Source organism: Pteronotus mesoamericanus, unplaced genomic scaffold (genome assembly GCF_021234165.1).
Source record: "Pteronotus mesoamericanus isolate MK-2021 breed Mesoamerican mustached bat unplaced genomic scaffold, CSHL_Meso_final contig_90, whole genome shotgun sequence".
Taxonomy (NCBI): Eukaryota; Metazoa; Chordata; class Mammalia; order Chiroptera; family Mormoopidae; genus Pteronotus; species Pteronotus mesoamericanus.
In genome coordinates this window covers 32,157,874-32,177,043 of record NW_026555277.1, presented here as the reverse complement: position 1 = coordinate 32,177,043, position 19,170 = coordinate 32,157,874, and the positions used below count along the sequence as shown (strand labels likewise).

Sequence of the window (19,170 nt, the reverse complement as noted above, 5' to 3'; positions counted from 1 at the left end):
TATGGATCCAACATGCTACATGAAAGATGATTTTACTAGGGTTAAGGACCTAAATGCCTTCTCTCGTCTTGTACTCCATCAACTGCTCAAAACCATCCCAAATTTTAGTTTACTTTATGCCTTAATTATATAATCACCTGTTTTCCCTGGACTCTTTCCATCACTTTCTACTTTTTGTTGTTGAAACAAGGTACAAAGATTTTTTTATTATGTCACTAATATCTTCCAGCTTCTTATTCATCCAATCTGAGGCATGAAATACATTACCTTATTTTTATTGAAAACATTCTTCTTGGAACTCATTGACATTTTGTTATACTTGACTTTTATTCACTTTGTTACATTAAAGTAACAAAGAAATCCAAAATAAAAACTGCCCAACATCTCAAATGAGGAGAATCTAAACAATGTTAAGACAACCAGATAACAATCTAGCAAAATACAGACTTAGATCCATATCTCATATTCTGTTACAAAAATAAACTTCAAATCATCAAAGATGTAATGTAAAATTTTAGTACATAAGAAGTAATAAAAGAAAATGGGCAAATCCCATTATAACTCTGCAGTAGTGAAAGCCTTTCTAATCATGAAAAACTCTAAAAGCAATTGAAAAAATAAATAATCCATAGCAAAAATTAAACAAAAATCTAAAACAATCAAAACACAAAATGACAAACTGAAAAAACTATTTGAAGCTCAGAATACAGACAGCTAGGGCTTATTTTTGAGAAATATTCTTTATATTCCTTCATGGGAGCACACTGACTGCTGTTGCTCAGTGGGTTGGGCATCATCCCACAAGCCAAAGGTCACTGGTTTGATTTTCAGTCAGGGCACATGTATGGGTTGCAGGTTCAGTCTCTAGTCAGGATGTGTACAAGAGGCCACCGACTGATGTTTCTCTTTCACATCGATAATTCTCTCCCTCTCCCCTTTCCTTCCCCTCTCTCTAGAATCATTTTTTTTCCTTTAATACATTTTATTGGGATCCTTTTAATAAAACCAAGTACTTATTTGAGACAAAATTGAAACGAAAGACAAATCATATTTAAGCTCCCCCAAATTTCAAGGCAGCTGTTTTCTCCAGTAAGTTGACAGCTATCATACTGGCTAAGGCAGGAAATTCCTAGAATCTGCCCAACATCAGATAGAGGACATACTATGTCAGCAAAATCCATAGTGGCCCAAGAGAAGGACCGTGGCTCTTCTTGTCATACACAGCCTGAAGTGGCAGGAACCATTACCGAGTCATCCCAGCCATCTCACCAGCACTTTTCCAACAGGAGCAATCTTAGGCTTTCAGTCACCAGGTTTAGTGGTGAATATGGGAAGGGGCACTGCTCCTGGCTAGCCTTCCACAGCTCATGCTTTATTCAGGAATAACACGCTGGTCTACATCTTAAAGCCCCTTGTCGCGCTGCAGACCCACCCGCGAGAATCAGGGCCAGCAGGCAGCTGTGCAAGGATGCCCATGGCGCCGGGGCCCGCCACTATCTTCTCCTTAGGAAGCAGGTAGCGCAGCAGCCAACAAGCACACTGCACCAGACTACTCTTACCACTGAGCAATTCGCACAAAGAGCTCTAGAATCAATTAAAACAAGAAAACAAATTTTAAAAAAGAATTCATGGTAGTGACAGCAAGATGGCAGACTAGGAGGTCCCAGCTCTCTTGTGCTCACACTCCCTCTCTCTCTCTCTCACAGACAGACACACACACACACACACACACACACACACACACACTCTCACACTTTAACAACTACCTACAAATGAAACTATAGCTCTAGAAGAGCTCTGGAGTATAATTAAGAAGCCACAGCAACCCAGTAGAGCACAAAAAATAAGAATGGCCAAATAAAGTATAGGAAGCACCCTGACTGGTGTGGCTCAGTTGCTTGGGCTTTGTACCACAAAACGGAAAGTCACTGGTTTGATTCCTGGTCAGGGCACATGCCTGGGTTGCAGGTTTGGTCCCTGGTTGGGGCACAAACAAGATGCAACTAATGGATGTTTCTCTCTCATATTGATGTTTCTCTCCCTCTCTTTCTCCCTTCCTTCCCCTCTTTCTAAAATAAAATAAAATATTTTAAGAAAAGCATTCTACCCATGTCATTCCATCTTATAGGCTCAGACAGTTCAGCACCAAAAGGAATTACCTCACCACAACTCTGCCCAGTAGGGGAAAAAAAGAACAGAAAGACATCAACAGTCTTCGCCACTGAGGACCCCACCAGAACTCACCATTACCTAGGATACCAGCAGAATGTTGAGAAAAAGGACTACACTGGCCCCAGGTGACAGAGATGCCTAAAGCCCATGTCACTATGCCCCTGCTTGGAGCCAGGGGCACCACTGCTTCCTGCACTGAGCCAGAGCTGATAGACCCAGAACCACACGTGGGGTTGAAACACATCCCACTCAGCCAGCACCCTCACACCCACTAGTAGATGAAGGTCTAGACCCACCAGATCTAGTCAGAAAACTCTGGAAGAGATCACTGATTCTTCAAAAGCACAAGCACCAACACAAGGCTACAAGGAACATGGGAAAAAACCAAGAAAACATAACACTGAAAAGCAACATCATAAATTTTCAGTTACTGCACCCTCCCCCCGCCCCCACAAAAGGAGATCTGTGAACTACCAGGCAAAGAATTCAAAATAACTGTTTTAAAGAAGCAGCAAGCTACAAGAGAACACAGAAAACTCAAAGAAATCAGGAAAACAATACATGAATAAAATGGCATGAAGAAATGGAAATCATAAAAAAACTAAAAGACATTATTGAGAGTTGAAGACTACAATGAATGTAATTAAAATGTAACAGAGAGCTACAAGAGGGCATTCCATCAAATATAAGAAATAAACAATAAATCTGAAGACAAATCACTTGAAATTATCCAGTCAGAGAAGAAAAAAGAATGAAAGAAGGTTAAGAAAGCCTATGAGATTTATGGAGATCACTAAAAAAAATTAAGAGAAAGAAGCAAAAAGCTAAAGAACTTAATGACTAAGAACTTCCCAAATCTTGGGAAGAAAATACACATCCAGATTCATGAGATTCAGAGGACCCCAAACAGTGAGTCAAAACAAGACTATACTAAGACACATTATAATCAAATTGTTAAAACTCAAGGACAGAGAATTCTGACAATAGCAAGAGAAAAGCAACATGACACATGTAAGGGAACCCCCGTAAGATTATCTGTGGATTTCTCAGCAGAAACTTTGTCGGCCAGGAAAGAGTGGGATGATATATTCAAAGTACTTAAAGAAAACACTCCCAACCAGAAATACTATATCCAGCAAAACTACCATTTAAAACCTGAAGCAGTGATAGTCTTTCCCAGACAAACAAAAACTTAGGGATTCAGTCACCACCTGACTTGCCTTATAAAAAATACTTAAGAAAGTTCTTAAAATTGAAATGAAAGCATGCCAAACTGCAATGCAAAAGCACATGAAAGCATAATTCTCACTGGTAAAGGTAAAATACATAAAAATGTAAGACAATAATGGTAGTGCATAAATACTTACACAATGGAATACTACACAGCGGAAAGAAAGAAAGAACTACTAAACTTCACGACAGCATGGATGGAACTAGAGAGCATTATGCTAAGCGAAATGAGCCAGGGGGTGAAAGACAAATACCATATGATCTCACCTATAAGCGGAACCTAACCAACACTACAAAGATGCAAGGAAAATAAGACCCGCAACACTGAAAGGAAAAGAAACCAACAGAGACAAGAGGGACGGGGGGAGGGGGACGGGGGAAATGGAAGAGAATGGGAGGGTTGGGGAACTTGTAGCAAGGTGTCATGGACAAAACCAAAGGGGAAGGATTTGGCGGAGGGAGGTGGTGGGGAGAGGGCAGAGACAAATGTATTTGAAAAAATAAAGAAAATAAATTAAATGAAAAAATAAATTACTTTAACCCTAATATAAAAGTTAAATGATGAAAATTTATTAATGAATACACAATATAAAAAGAAGCAAACTGACTACAAGAACACAAAGTGGTGGTAAGTAAAACTATACCACTTTTGTGTACAACTGAGGTTAAGTTAGTAACAACTTCAAATAGACAGCTGTAACTACAAGATATTTTATGCAAGAGATAACCATGAAGATAAAAACCTATAACATATTCAAAAATAGAGGAAAAAATCAGAAAATCATTACAAAAAAATAACAAAAAGAAGACAAAAGAGGGGAAGAGATGTATAAAGCAACTGCAAAACAGACAGAAAACAATGAATAAAATGAAAAGAATAACTCCACACGTCACTAATTACTTTAAATGTATTAAACACTTCAATCAAAAGACACATAGTGGCCAAATGGAATAAAAAGAAAAAAACAAGATCCAGTGACATACTATCTATAAGAGACCCACTTCAGATTTAAGTACATGTATAGGCTTAAAGTAAAAGGATGAAAAGGATATGTCAAATAATAACCAATAGAAACTTGGGGTAGCTATACTTAAACAAAAGAGAATTTTTTTATCCTCACTCAAGGACATTTTTTTCATGCCTTTAGAGAGAGAGGAAGCACGGGTGGGGGAAGAGAGAGAGAGAGAAACATTGATGTGATGAAAGAAAGAATGATTGGTTTCTTTCTCGTACACAGCCAGACAGGTATCAAACCCATGACCTGGGTACGTGCCCTGACTGGGAATCAAATCTGTGACTTCTTGGTGATGGGACGATGCTCCAACCAACTGAGCCACACCAGCCATGGCAACAGACAAGAGAGACTTTAAGTCAAAAACTGTCTCTAAAGACAGGTCATTACATAAAGCTGAAAAGTCAATTAAACAGAAAGATATTATAATACTTATAAGTATATATGTACCCAACAGAGCACCCAAATATACAGGGTCTGGCAGAAGTAACACCTGCTTGAGTGTGGTTGGTAGGGTAATAATATCAGTGTAATAATTTACAGTTTTATTTTGAACATTTCACCTAAAATGTCCTATGATGTGCTTGAGTGTGACGTTGTTATGTTACAGAATTACATGCTTATGATTTTGTAATAAAAAGGGAGCATTATTTGTGCTTGCTCCTGTATAGAGCAAAAATCAACAGATCAGAAAGGATATACTGACAGAAATACAATAGTAACAGAACACGTCAATACCTCATTTTCAGTAATAGACAGACTATCTAGGCATAAAATCAATAAAGAAACACCTGACTTCAACATTATTATAAATCAAATGGACCCAACAGGCATATAGAGAACTTACTACACAACAGTAAAACAATATACTTTATCCTCACGAGCACATGTAATATTCTCCAGGATATATCAAATGTTAGATCTCAAAAACAGTCTTAACAAATTCATGAAGACTGAATTATTCCAAGTATCTTTCCTTACCACAGTAGAATAAAACTAGCAACCAGTAACAATAAAAGAAAATCAGTAACAGTAAGAAAGCAGTAACAAAATTCACAAATACACAGAAAGTAAATGACACATTCCTGAATAATAGTTATATCAAAAGGGGGAAATTTAAAAAGTATCTTTAGACAAGTGATTCTATATACAAAAAAAAAAAAAGGAAAAATTTTTTTAAAGAAACAATGGAATTCAAAATAGCAATAAAAAGAACATATTTAAAAATAAATTTAACCAATGTAGTAAAAGAACTGTACGGTGACTATTATAAAACATTGATGAAGGAAATTTGAAAAGACAGATCAATATAAAAACATCCTGTGTTCATGGATGCAAGAATAGTTAAAAAATATCCACATTACTCAAAGTAATATGCAGATCCAATGCAATCCCTATCAAAATCACAATGTTAATCTCTAAAACCCTGAATAATCACAAAAAAACCCTGAATAGCCAAAGCAATTGAGCAAGATTAATAAAACGGGAGACATCATACTTGATTTCAAAATATATTTCAAAACTGTAGTAATCAAAACAGGATGATACTGGCATAAAAAATATACATATTGACCAATGAAACAGGATAGAGAACCTAGAAATAAATCTATGGCCAAGTGACCTTCAACAACAGTGCCAAGAATAGATAATTAGGGAAGAGCAGTCTTCAATAAATGGTGTTGGACAGCCACATTCAGAAGAGTGAAATTGGACCATTACCTCACACCATACACAAAATCTTACATCATCACAAAAATCAACTTAAATGGATTAAAGACTTAAACATATAACCTGAAACAGTAAAAATACCAGGAAAAAAGTGGGAAAAGAGCTTTCTGACATTAGTCTAGGCAATGATTTATTTTTATTTTTATTTTTTTGGCTATAACACCAAAAGCACAGGCAACAAAAGCAAAAACAGGCAAAGGGAATTATATAAAACTAAAAAGCTTCTGCACAACAAAGGAAATAATCAACAGAGTGAAAAGACAATCTACAGAATGAAAGAAACATCTGCAAACCATATATCTGATTAGGGGTTAATATCCAAAATATATACGAAATTCATATATTTAATAGCAAAAACAAAATCCACAAAAAAACAACAAAGCCATCAAAAGTGGGCTGAGGACCTGAATAGACTTTTCTCAAAAGAAGACACACAGATGTCCAACATATATGAAAATGTGCTAGACATCAATCATCATCAGGGAAATGTAAATCAAGCCCACAATGAGGTTTCACCTCACACCTACTAGAATGGCTGTGATAAAAAAGACAGGTAAGTTGTTTGTGAAGATGTGAAGAAATAGGAACTTTGTACCACCTTAATCAGACTAAAGAAAGAAAGTTTATCATCTGCTTAACCAAGTCCACATGACGGTATGAATTACCTGTTTAGGTAATCCTTCCATTGTAAAAATATATTTTGCTCTCTGTAGTTAAAGTTATCCATAGGATGATACTTGGAACTCATGTGAGTATCTTCCCCCTAACAATCCTTATTTTACTTTTTAATCTCATTTTAGTGCTTAATGTTTTCCCTACGGAATGTAAGCTCCACAAGGGTAGAGATTTTTGTCCTTTTTATTCATTGCTGTATCCCCAGTGTTTAGAAGAGTGGTTGGCACACAGTAGACCTTCAATAGATATATATTAAGTGAACAATCATTAGTTGTACACCTCTGTATTTTCTATGAGACTGTGAACAACTTAAAGGCAAACATGTTTTTTTCATCTTTGTATTTACAGAAAATAAGCACATTACTTAGCAAATAATAATGACTCAATTAATGTTATTTTAAACTTTAAGGACTGTGGATGAATCTGCCATAATGTACAGGCCTGCCTTATTTTCCTCATCTATAAAGTATTAAAAACAATACATGTCTAATTATATTACATATCTAAAATAATGGAAGTTATTTTAATATTTTTTAAAATAAAAAATAAAGTAAAAATCCTTCCATTTGATATTCAAGACTAACGGAAAAAAGTACTAATATATTATATCATATATGATTTTTGTTAGCTTTTCTTTGCTAGCTTAAATGTTTAATGATATTTTACTGACACAATGCTAAAATACCAAATTACTTTTTAAACAATACTATTACTTTACCTGTAATGTTTTTAATGTTTCCTTTAATCCTTCTATTTCTTTTTCTTTTATTTCTGTAGCAAGCTGATATTTTCCCTTTAAGTAAAAAACTATATTTCAGTACTTTCCAATGAAATGATATTATTAATGGGGAAATATAAGAGCTCAAGAACCAAAATCTCTACTTTAAATGTAATATTTCACAGGCTTTACACGTGTATCTGCACGACAACTTAAATCTCTAATGACTTCAAAATATTGTAAAATTACAGTAAGTCCTTTGTAAGATTATATATATGTCATGAAATGGAAAATCTTATAACAGTAAGTAATTTTATCAATAGAACGTTTCTAAGAATTTATGGATACTGTATAATTACCTTATTTTGCCATGTATAATGTATACATTTTTGCCCAAAGTTTTGAGGGAAAAATAAGTATGCATATTACACATGGGTAGTACCTGAAATATCTTGTATCTATGCTTGTCTTTTGTAATTATTTGTTACATAAAATTTCTTGTACCATAATATGTTCAAAAATAAATGCTAAAATTCCTTTATAACAAAAAACAAGTATCTAAATATAAGTAAATAAATAATTGAATTTAAAAATTGAAACAAAAAGATTTTTTTTCTTGAAAGTTTGGGCCAAAAACATGGGTGCTCATTATACATAGGAACACATTATGCATGGCAAAATATAGCATGTATTTAAATCATATAGGTAGAATAACTATATTTTAATAAGATACAGGTATAATTGTCTTATAAGGATATGGGAAAATTTTTAAACGGTCTTACTAAAAATAAACTATAAATTATTAATATTATAAATAATATGCTCATTGATATACTCAAAATATGTATTAACTGTTAGCTAGATAAAATATTTAATGCCAGATTAATTTCTAGGATTGTTTGAAATCGTGTCCTTTTTTTCCCAGTTAGTCAGCAACCAAATGCCGTATCATTTTAATTTTTTTTAAAACAAGGTAATTACACTGGAAAAACACTAAAAATATATTATACTTAATAGAAACATAAAGGATCATTGATTTGGGGGCCGAAGAGATCTGAATTCTAGTCCCAACTTTACCACTGGAAAATGGGAGCTTTAACCTCAGCAAGTCATTTAATCTTGTTAGTTATCAGTGTTCTTAATTGTAAATAACAATGGTCAACTAACATGATTCCCCACAGTCCTTTCTGTTTCTAAGATTTTAAGCAATTAACAGTTTCCATTAGTGTATAACTAATGCTTCTTTCCATTATGGGGAACAACTGATACTTAAATACACTTAACTATGCTTTAAATTATTAACAAATTAATTTATACCTTTTCTTCTTCCATGGCATACATCTTCACTTGAAACTAGAAACAATTTTAAAAATTAAAATATAGGTAAGTAAACTGTTAACAGTGATTTACACTGGTCAGAATACAGATATATTTTACATGCATGTCATTTGAACTTAAAATAATGTGAATATGCTACTTTTACACTGAGAAAATAAAGTATTAAAACATATGAAAGTGAGAAAAAAGCCAGTCACCAAAGGAAATGAACAATTTAATCACACTGATCAGGAGGTGACAATCATACTTGAAAGTTTAGTTTTGCCCTCCAGAAGTTTTTTTCTTAAATATTTCAGTAATTTGTCATTTACTCAAAAATAATATTTTCTAAGGACTAACTTTTATGAAATCAATACCATTTGTATTTGCACTGACAATATTTTCTAAAAATTTTAAAATGCATCTGGCAGTCTAACAAATAAGGACATTTTAAATATGGAAAACTCAAGTGAACAGGCCAAAGAAAACTAAATATTCTAAGCAATACAAGGATATTAGGCAAAGTTATCAGGAAATAAATTTTTTCTTTGGAATTTTTCAAATTTCTCATTACATTCAAAAATTCTTTCTTTAAAAAAAAAAAAAGACAGAGCCCTGGCTGGTGTTGCTCAGTGGACTGAGCACCAGCCTGTGAAACAAAGGGTCGCTTGCTGGTTCAATTCTCAGGGCACATGCCTGAGTTGCAGGCCAGGTCCCCAACAGGGGGAGCTCGGGAAGCAACCACACATTGATGTTTCTCTTCCTCTCTTTCTCCCTCCCTTCCCCCCTCTCTAAAAATAAATAAGATCTTTTTAAAAAGAAAGACAGAAAACAGAGAAAGAAGAGCCCAAGAGCACTTTCTCCTCTATTCTTCAGATACCTAGATATTCTTATCTTGCTCAAAGTCCCTGTGGTAACAGAGACAAAGACTTGCTCTCTCCTAGAGAAGACTATGATGTACATTTGGCTTCTGCTTCCTTACCCTTGATGAAAACTCCCATAACTTTGGTGATGCCAATCTCAGACTAAAAGAAAAAAAGTTTATCATTTGCTTAGATAAATCTATGCTACAGTGTGAACCACCAATAACCTTAACCCACGAGTGATTTATGTTGTATAGGCTTATTTCTTCTAATACATTTGTTTTTCTAAACACATACACCTATATAGAGACGAAGACCCAAAAAAAAGGAATTAAAAAAAAAAAACAGTGATGGTGGAAATGTTGTAAGAAGAAACACTTCCAGAGGATATTTTCATGAGCACATTTCTTACACTTATATTTATTTTCTAACCAGGGACTGAAGAGAAATTTGAGGTTGTAAAGAAGAGCTGAAGAATTCAAAATAACAAAGGAATTGCTATTCGATTCTTTAAAAATATTTTTCTTTTCCTTATTTTCTCTTCTTCTACTAGTCTTTCTTAGTTGCTGATGGTTAATATTCATTGAGGGCTTCAGTGCATGATAATCACATCCCTTCATCTTTTACATCTCCCTACTTGCATCTGGCTTGGGTAAAGAGTAATGTGGAAAGGTCCTAGGATACTCTAATTAAACAGAGAAAGAGGAAAAAAGAGAGACAGAGCATGCATACCACTACCCTAATTTATTTAAGACAGGTGACAACACATTTCCAAGGAAAATAGTTTTCCCAATTTCTCTCCATAACTCATTCTACCTCATTATACTCTTTATTATCAATTATGATTCAAAATAACTTCATTCATTTCCTGCTTTCAATAATACCTTTTTTTCCCTTCATTGACTATGGAGAACTTAACAATATTAGTGAGCAGGGGAAAGTGCAATATTTAAAACCATAGTGTTTGTCTATCCTTATGAAATTACCTGCTTTTTAAAAACTGCCATTGCTTCTTTGTGTTGCTTTGTTAATGTTTCCTTTTGATTCTGAAGAGTTTCCTATTTTAAAAAATGATGAAAAATTAAAATAAATTCTAGCAATTCTTTCAGTTTTAAATTGTGGTTAGATTCACTACTTAAAGTTAAACATATTTATTGCATTTATAATTTCATGTTCATAAAATACAACTTGAAGCCAATTTATGACTTTTTCACTGTCATGGAATAGGCATACAGTAATTTTGCTTCCAGTTGGTTCTTTATGATAAAATGCATTACTGTTTAAATTTTTAAACTCTAAACATGGCTTGCTCCAAGCTTTTTTTCAAGAAAATATTTTTCATCAAAAGTTATTAAAACTAGCACTGCTCATATACAAGCAGACTATAATCTTAAGAGTTTCCAAAGAAACCAATTTTATTATCTAAGCACAAATGTTCACATAGCAACATGTAATTCCTTAAATTCATAGAAATAAGTTCTTAGAAAAATTACCACAGGGCATTTAAAATTTTTCTTATTTCTCAATCACAGTTTACATTCAATATTACTTTGATTAGTTTCAGGTGTACAGCATAGTGGTTATATAAGGTTATATATATAAGGTCCGTCCAGAAAATATCCAGCCAAGTGCAATGAAAAAGACATTTATTGAAGAAGATACAAGACACAAGAAACACTGCATGTAGGACAATAACACCTCAGTCCCCTTCAAAGTAGGCACCTTGGGACCTCACACAGTTCTCCTAATCACCATCAGCTGTCCCGTCGTATTTTCCTGAATCTCATTGACGGTCTGAAATCTCTTCCCTTTCAAAGGTGATTTTAGTTTTGGAAAAGCCTGAAGTCACAGGGCACCAAATCTGGGCTGTATGGGGTCTCAGTCACCTGGATGATTTGATGTTTCACAAAAAAACTCTACACAGAATGTGATGCATGAGCAGCTGTGTAGTCATGATGAAGCTGCCAGTCACCAGTTGCCCATAGCTGCAGCCTTCTGAATCATCCAAATAGTTTCCTTGGAGAATGTCCAACCTTAATGCAAAATTTGATGCATATTTGTTGCTGTACTTGCTCAGTCATTTTGAATGTGCTCACTCAATGGCATCTACTGTCCCCACTGACTAGTAAAGCCGTCATTGTTCATGCCTGCACATTCCAGTCCACTCTTCTTGGCTGCCAGATTACATCGATGTGCAAACTATTCTTATTATATTATCAACAGTTGGACTTTTTCCAGACAGACCTTGTATTTTAAAAAGTGTTCCCCCTGATATTTCAGGTACTCACCTGGCACCATACATAGTTATTGCAAATCATGGACTATATTACCTATGCTGTACTTTAAATCCCCATTACTATTCTGTAACTACCATTTTGTACTTTTTAATTCCTTCACCTTTTTCCCTAATCCCCCAACTTCCCTCCCCTTTGGCTACTATTAGTCTTTCTTCTTATCTATGAATGTTTCAATTTTGTTTGTTTGTTTTTCTGTTCTTTAGAGTTCACAAATAAGTGAAATCATATGGTATATGTCTTCCTCTAACTGACTTATTTCACTTAGCTTAATGCTCTCTAGATATATCCATGCTGTCATAAATGTTAAGATTTCATTCTTTTTTATGGCCAAGTAATATTTCATTGTATATAATATGTATCACCACTTCTTTATCCACTCATCTACTGATGGGCACTTGGGTTGCTTCCATAGCTTGGGTATTGTAAATAACACTGCAATTAACATAGAGGTGCACATGTTCTTTCAATTTAGTGTTTTGGGTTTCTTTGGATATACTCAGAAGAAGAATGGCTGGATCATAAGGCAGTTCCATGTTTAATTTTTTGAGGATCCTCTATACTATTTCCCATAGTGACTGCACCAATCTCCATCCCCACCAACAATTCATGAGGGTCCCCTTTTCTTCACATCCTCATCAACACTTGCTTGTTGATTTACTGATGATAGTCATTCTGATGGGTGTGAGATGACATCTCATTGTGGCCTTAAATTTGCATTTCTCTGATGATCAGTAACAATGAGCATCTTTACATTTTATGTCTCTTAGCAATCTGTATGTCCTCTTTGGAGAAACGTCTATTCAGGTCCTTTGTTCATTTTTTAATTGGATTGTTTGTTTTCATGGTACTGAGTTGTATAAGTTCTTTATAAATTTTGGATATTAACCCCTTATCTAATGTACTACTGGCAAATATCTTCACATTCAGTAAGTTGTCTCTTGTTTTATTGACAGTTTCCTCTGCTGTGCAAAAAAATTTTAGTTTGATGAAGTCCCATTTATTTATTTTTCTTTTCTTTTCCTTACCCAAGGAAATGTATCAGAAAAAATACTGCTGACCCATAGACATGAACAATGGCAGGGGGAGCGATTATAGAAGTGATGGGTGGGCTGGGTGGAGGGGGACAAAGGGGGAAAAAGTGGGACAACTGTAAGAGCATATACCATAAAATATAAAAAACAAATAAAAAATATTGCTAAGAGGAATCACTTTACTACAGGGCATTTTTGGGAAAAAAATCTACATATATGATTCCATTTCTTTTTTTTCTTCCCTCTCCCCCCTTTTTTGGTAGAAGCTGTATGTTCTGTCCTTCAGATTCAAGATGATGTTACATTTTTTCTTCTATTTCAATCAAATAATTCTCATAATTTAAAAAGATTAGATCTAAAGTAGCAGCCACTTTCAAATATCTGTTATTTGACTCCATGTTTCTAAATATATATTTATTTAACAACTTAAAAAAATTATCTACTGATCTTCTATTATGACAGCTGGGAGTTTAGCTTTCTTGTACAACCATCACCCTACATCCCTTCCCTCTACTCTTCCAACAGAATTATATAAAAGGTGTGGCTTAACTCAATAGTCAGTATTTATACCATTATGACTATACAATTTTTATTCAATGTAGAGCTATCTAGTATACCACAATTACACTTCTGTTCTCATAGAAGTTTTTATTTTTCCTGCAGCTAGCAATTACTTTAAAATACTTTAATTCTCATAGCTAATTTTTAATAATTATCCTCTGTCATCTAATTCTTATATGTTACCTTCCGTACCTGTTTCAATGTTGCCAGACAATGAGAAGAAGGTGTTATAATTAATCTTTCAGTTTTTAGTTGTTAAGGTTGCTTCGGTGGAAAGGCATGAAAAGCACTATAAAAATGCTTTTACATGAATAAGGCTAGAGAGAAAACCAGATCTGATACTCTTTTCTATATTTGGTTACAGTATATAACAACAACTTATGGAAACATGGTACAGTTCTGAGGTTTCACTTTAAAAATATTTTGACTCCTCTATAACACAATATATTTCTCAGATATGAAATAGTTCACAGATTTCAGCATTACACTCAGTGTTATTCTTAGCTATTTTCTTACCAGAAAATATTATTCTCAATTTTCAGGAAGCCCAAATGTTAATAGTTTTAGCTGGAATTTTCTTGAGACTTTGTTTAAAATGATGCCCATGTTTAGGAAATTTAAAAATTAACTTTGCACTTAAAGATTAGAATACTTTTCTAAATAGATGCTAAAAATGCTAATCTGAGAAAACATACTCACATTTTGCCATTTCAGTTCTTCTGTCTCCACAATAATTTTACCAATCTGCTCTTCATATTGAATTTCTGCTTCCTAAGTCAAAAAGAAGAAGGAGGATGCTAGGAAAATTAGGACTTTAAATCTTCCAGGTTTAACTCTTTCCTATAGAGGTAAAAAAGAGCATCTTCCCACCCTTACAACAAGAAAAAAGCTGGGCAAATTGCAAATTAAACAGACAAACATATAAGAAAAAAGAAGTCTCAGACCAACCAAGTCAAGCAAAATATGGATTGACTCAGGTGCCTGCTGGGAGAAAAAACCACAGTATTTGCTTACCTGGGACTTAAGCTACTGAGTACTGATAAGAAACCTCAGCTAAAAGAACTTAATAAACTGCTAAAGGCAGAATGTGGGCTAGTGTAAGAATGCGAACCCCATGAGGGCCTCAGAAATAAGGAGATTTATACCTTCAACCAGGCTTTTTTTCCAGGAAACCAACCAGGTACTTATAAGTAAGAATGAGAAAAAACCCTCAGCAAGCTTTCTCTCGTGGTACTGGCTGGGAGAAAAGCAATTATAAGCCATATTCCCTATTTCTCCTCTACCCCAAAAAACTTAATCTGCAGGGGAAAGGACAACAAAAAACTACAGCTAAGGACACTACTGGAAACCCTCTGCAACAAGGAAGGGAAACCAACAGCCACCACTGAAAACTCTATATAGATAGACCTGTCTTTCTTATCTTCCCTAAAGAACATAAGCCTAATCTACAGGGGGAAGGGCAATAAAAACTACAGCATGACAGAGCCTGTGGAACACGGAACAAGGAGGAGAAAACTAGGAAAATAAAACAGCTCTAGGAGGGGCAGGAATACATACTAGGTCCAGGATTAAATACGAAGGAGGGATTAAAACTCTTGTGAAGACCCCACCCTGACACTTAGGGTTAATAAGACCCTAAGTCAGGGGGCAAGGCCCAAAGCCAGGCAGAAAATGTAGAAAAATCTTCTTTTTTATTTAAAATAATGTATTAATCCAGAATTAGCCCATTCCATAAATATAAGGTATCGCTAGTGAAATCTAAAGCTTCTGTTGAAAACTTCAACAGTCAGACTTGCAAACTGCCTAGTTGAGGGTTGAAGGTGTGCCCCAACAAATATGCAGAGTGCCCTTCTGCAAAGACAGGGAGTTTTTTTTTTCTTTTGGTTCCATGTATGTAAGGGAATCTCTTTCAAACAAAGTACTAGCTGATAATGAAGCTAAGAGCATAATAACTCCAGTGGCCACATATGACAAAAACTGCAGACTTTACAAAATTATTTCAGAAAAATCAAAAAACAATGACAATAAGCAGCAACCTTGATGAGGAGGAGGAATCCCATTTCCAGAGTTGCCACATATTCAAAATGGTCATGTCTAGTTTTAAACAAAACATTGCAAAGCATGCAAAGAAACAGGAAAATGTGGTCCATACACAGGGAAAACAATGAACAGGAACTGTCCCTGAGCAAGTGCAGACTATGGACTTGTTAGGCATCGACTTTAAAACAACAACTTTAAATATGCTCAAAGAGCTAAAAGAAGCTACATACAAATATACTGCAGCCATTAAAAAGTTCTTAAGGAATACTACTAACAATTTTATGCCCACAAATTTGACAACTTACAGAAATAGATCAATTCTTCAAAAACCATAAACTACCAAACCTCAACCAAGATGATACAGACCTATAGTCATTAACTTAAAAGCTCCTAAAAAATAAATTTCCAGGCCAGATGGTTTCACTGAACAATTCTACCAAACATTTCAATCAACACTACTTTGACACAGCCTCTTCCAGAAAAATACAAGAGAAAGGAACACACTGCAACTTCTTTTTGAGGCCTGTTTACTGTGACACCAAAACCAGACAAAGACAGTACAGAAAAAGAGAACCAATATTTCTGATAACTTTTGACCAAAAAATTCTCAATACCATATTAGAAAATTGAATCCAACAATGTATAAAAAATTATACACCATGACCAAGTAGAATTTATTCTAGGTATGCAAGACTGGATCAACAGTTGATCAAATTCACCATAACAATGCTAAAGAATAATAATCATATGATATTAACTGACACAGCAAATACATTTAACAAAAACCCAAGAGTCATTCATGATTAAAACTCTCAGCTGAGTAGGAATAGAAGGAATTACCTCAATCTAATAAAAAATATTTATAAAAACACTACATTTAATACATTTAATGATCAAAGACTAAATGCTTTTCTCTAAGACCAAGAACAAGACTGGGATATTTACTCTCACTGTCCTTATTCAACATACTACTGGACTCCTTGCTACTGCAATAAGGCATGGATAGATATTTGAATAGACAGACAGTAACTGGGAGAGCAACGGGGTCGGTGGAGACGGAAAGGGAAAGAGAGAAAAGAGAAAGAAAAGATCTAACCTAAGAAGTAAATTGTCTCTACTGGTAGATGACATAGTTGTATATATAGGAGATCTCCAGGAATCTCTTTTTTTTTTTAATCTCCCATAACTAATAAAAGAGCCCAAAAAGGTCATGGGACAAGATGAACACCTCCCCAAAAAATCAATCACATTTTTAAATACTAACAATAAAATGCAGTAATTGAAATTAAAAGTACAACACAAAAACATAATCACTCCAGAGAAAATAAAATAGGTATATACACTTAAACATACGTACAGCTCTGTATGCTGATACACAAAACATGGATGAATTAAAAACATTATGCTGAGGGAAAGAAGCCTTACCTGAAAGAGTACATACTGTATGATTCCATTTATATGAAATGTTAGAAAAAACAAAACTAATTCAGTATAGAAAAAAGTCAAAAGAGAGGTTGCCTCAAAAGGGCATTAGGGAACTTTCTGGGTTGATGGAAACATTTTATATCTTGACAATGGCTTGTATTATACGAGTGTATACATATCAAAACTCATTTAATGTACAGTTAAGATTTATGCCTTTTACTGTATGCTAATTTTACTGTGGGAAAAAAGCTGTAAACAAGTACTGAAACTGGCTTAATGACACGCATGCTGAAGTATTTAGGAGGAAATGCACCGATGCCTGCATTTTACTCTGAAATCATCAAAAATGAAGGGAAAGGAGCAATAAATAAACAAAAAGCTATGTGATAAAGCAAATATAATAAAATGTTAATGGTGAATGAGTGTTCACTGTAAAATTCTTCCAGTTCTGTTTCATGTTTGACAAGTTTCATAACAAAATGTCTGGGAGACATCAAAGTGAACACTAGCAGATAAAAATGTTTTTTGTTACGAAATCTTTTTCTTATGACTCTCTTACATGTTCCTTACTTGATTATATACACACATACAAATTTATGCTAAGCTATTCAAAGATAAACCCTCAAGAAAGTTATTTCATTTAAAATGCTTTCAGCAGCAAGTAGCAACAAGAACAAAACCCAACTCACAATGGCTAATGGAACTTACCTCACATGACTGGTCTAAAGGCAGAGTGCTTCAAGGATTAATTTTCAGTGACTCAACAATATCATCAAGGACTATGATTCTGCCCATCTTTACATTTTGCCACTATCTGAGTGATTTTCCTTAGGTTTTTCTCCCTCTCGGCTACTTTAATTGCAAACATTAAGGACAGGAAGGACCTTTTCTCATTAGCCATAACATGCCAACTCCTAAACCAGGCACTGGCAGGGCAAGTGACTAGACCTTTATGAGTGGTTAACTCCTGTCAGGATTTACCTGACACACTGGTGAGAGGCAGGTCCTAAGATACAATCAGGATTCTTCCAGTATGGAATAAGGAAAGGAATGTATACCAACAGTAATAAATATCTATAGTCAAAAGATATTGAAAATGGAAATAAGTGTATACACATTTGAGGGGAGGTACCTACAGGGTATGGCAAAGGTAGGTTTACAGTTGTTCATATGGAAAATACAAAACTAATAAATACTACAAGAATAAACTTTGTGCTTTGCATACTTGCAACTGTAAACCTACTTTTGCCCCACCGTGTACAACATGTATGTCTTCCCAAAGGAGTAGAATTGAAAATGTGCAAGATACTGCTTCTTCATGTGGACCTGGTTATACACTTCTCTTTTAATGGCTAGGATGGGTTCTGCAATCTTACTATGATTTAAATATTGTTCTAATCACTTTTATGCATTGATTAACTTAATCTTAGGTGTAATTTTATGAGGTCAGTACTCTTTACCATCACCATTTTGTAGGTGAAGAAACTGGGTTGGCAAGAGGATAAGTAACTTACCTAAAGTCATATACTAGGTAAAAAGCAGAGCCAGTATTTGAACCTAGATGATCTGTCTCTTTTACACACAGTATATATTACCTTTAAAAGATTGTGAGTTCACCCTAGCTGGGTTGCTCAGTTGGCTGGAGCATTATCTCTATACACCAAAGAGTTGCATGTTCAATCCCCACCATCAGGGCACAAATCTAGGTTGCAGGTTCGATCCCCAGTTGGGCTACATATGGGAGGCAACCAGTCCATGCTTCTCTTTCACATCAATGCTTCTCTCTCTCTGTCAGTTCTCTCTTTTTCCCCCTTCTCTCTTCCCTCTTCTCCCTCCCTTTCTGTCTTCCTCTCTCTCTCTCAAATCAGTGAAAGTATCCTTGGGTGAGGATTTAATAAAAAAGATTATGGGTTCTGTAGGACTATATGTATTATGATATATACTCCTTAACTTCAAAACTTCAGAATTTAATCTTCCTCTCCCACCAAAGTTAGAAAGCCACCCAAAATCATATTACCTATTTTAAACATACAAGTATATTCTGATTATTTGATAGGACATTTCAAAAAATATAGAAATATTTTTTGCATGGGAAGGTAG

General features: G+C 34.6%; 1 protein-coding gene across 1 annotated transcript in view; it reads right to left on the bottom strand.

The window, feature by feature from the left end:
- The window catches only part of CCDC73 (coiled-coil domain containing 73), a 79,936-nt gene that overhangs the window by 48,509 nt on the left and 12,257 nt on the right, over nucleotides 1–19,170 (bottom strand). The window contains exons 2-5 of the mRNA XM_054585959.1: nucleotides 14,305–14,376; nucleotides 10,703–10,774; nucleotides 8,854–8,889; nucleotides 7,537–7,611 (exon numbers count right to left, since the gene is read on the bottom strand). Of these exons, the coding sequence (XP_054441934.1) occupies nucleotides 7,537–7,611; nucleotides 8,854–8,889; nucleotides 10,703–10,774; nucleotides 14,305–14,376 (255 nt within the window). The remainder of the gene's footprint in view (nucleotides 1–7,536; nucleotides 7,612–8,853; nucleotides 8,890–10,702; nucleotides 10,775–14,304; nucleotides 14,377–19,170) is intronic.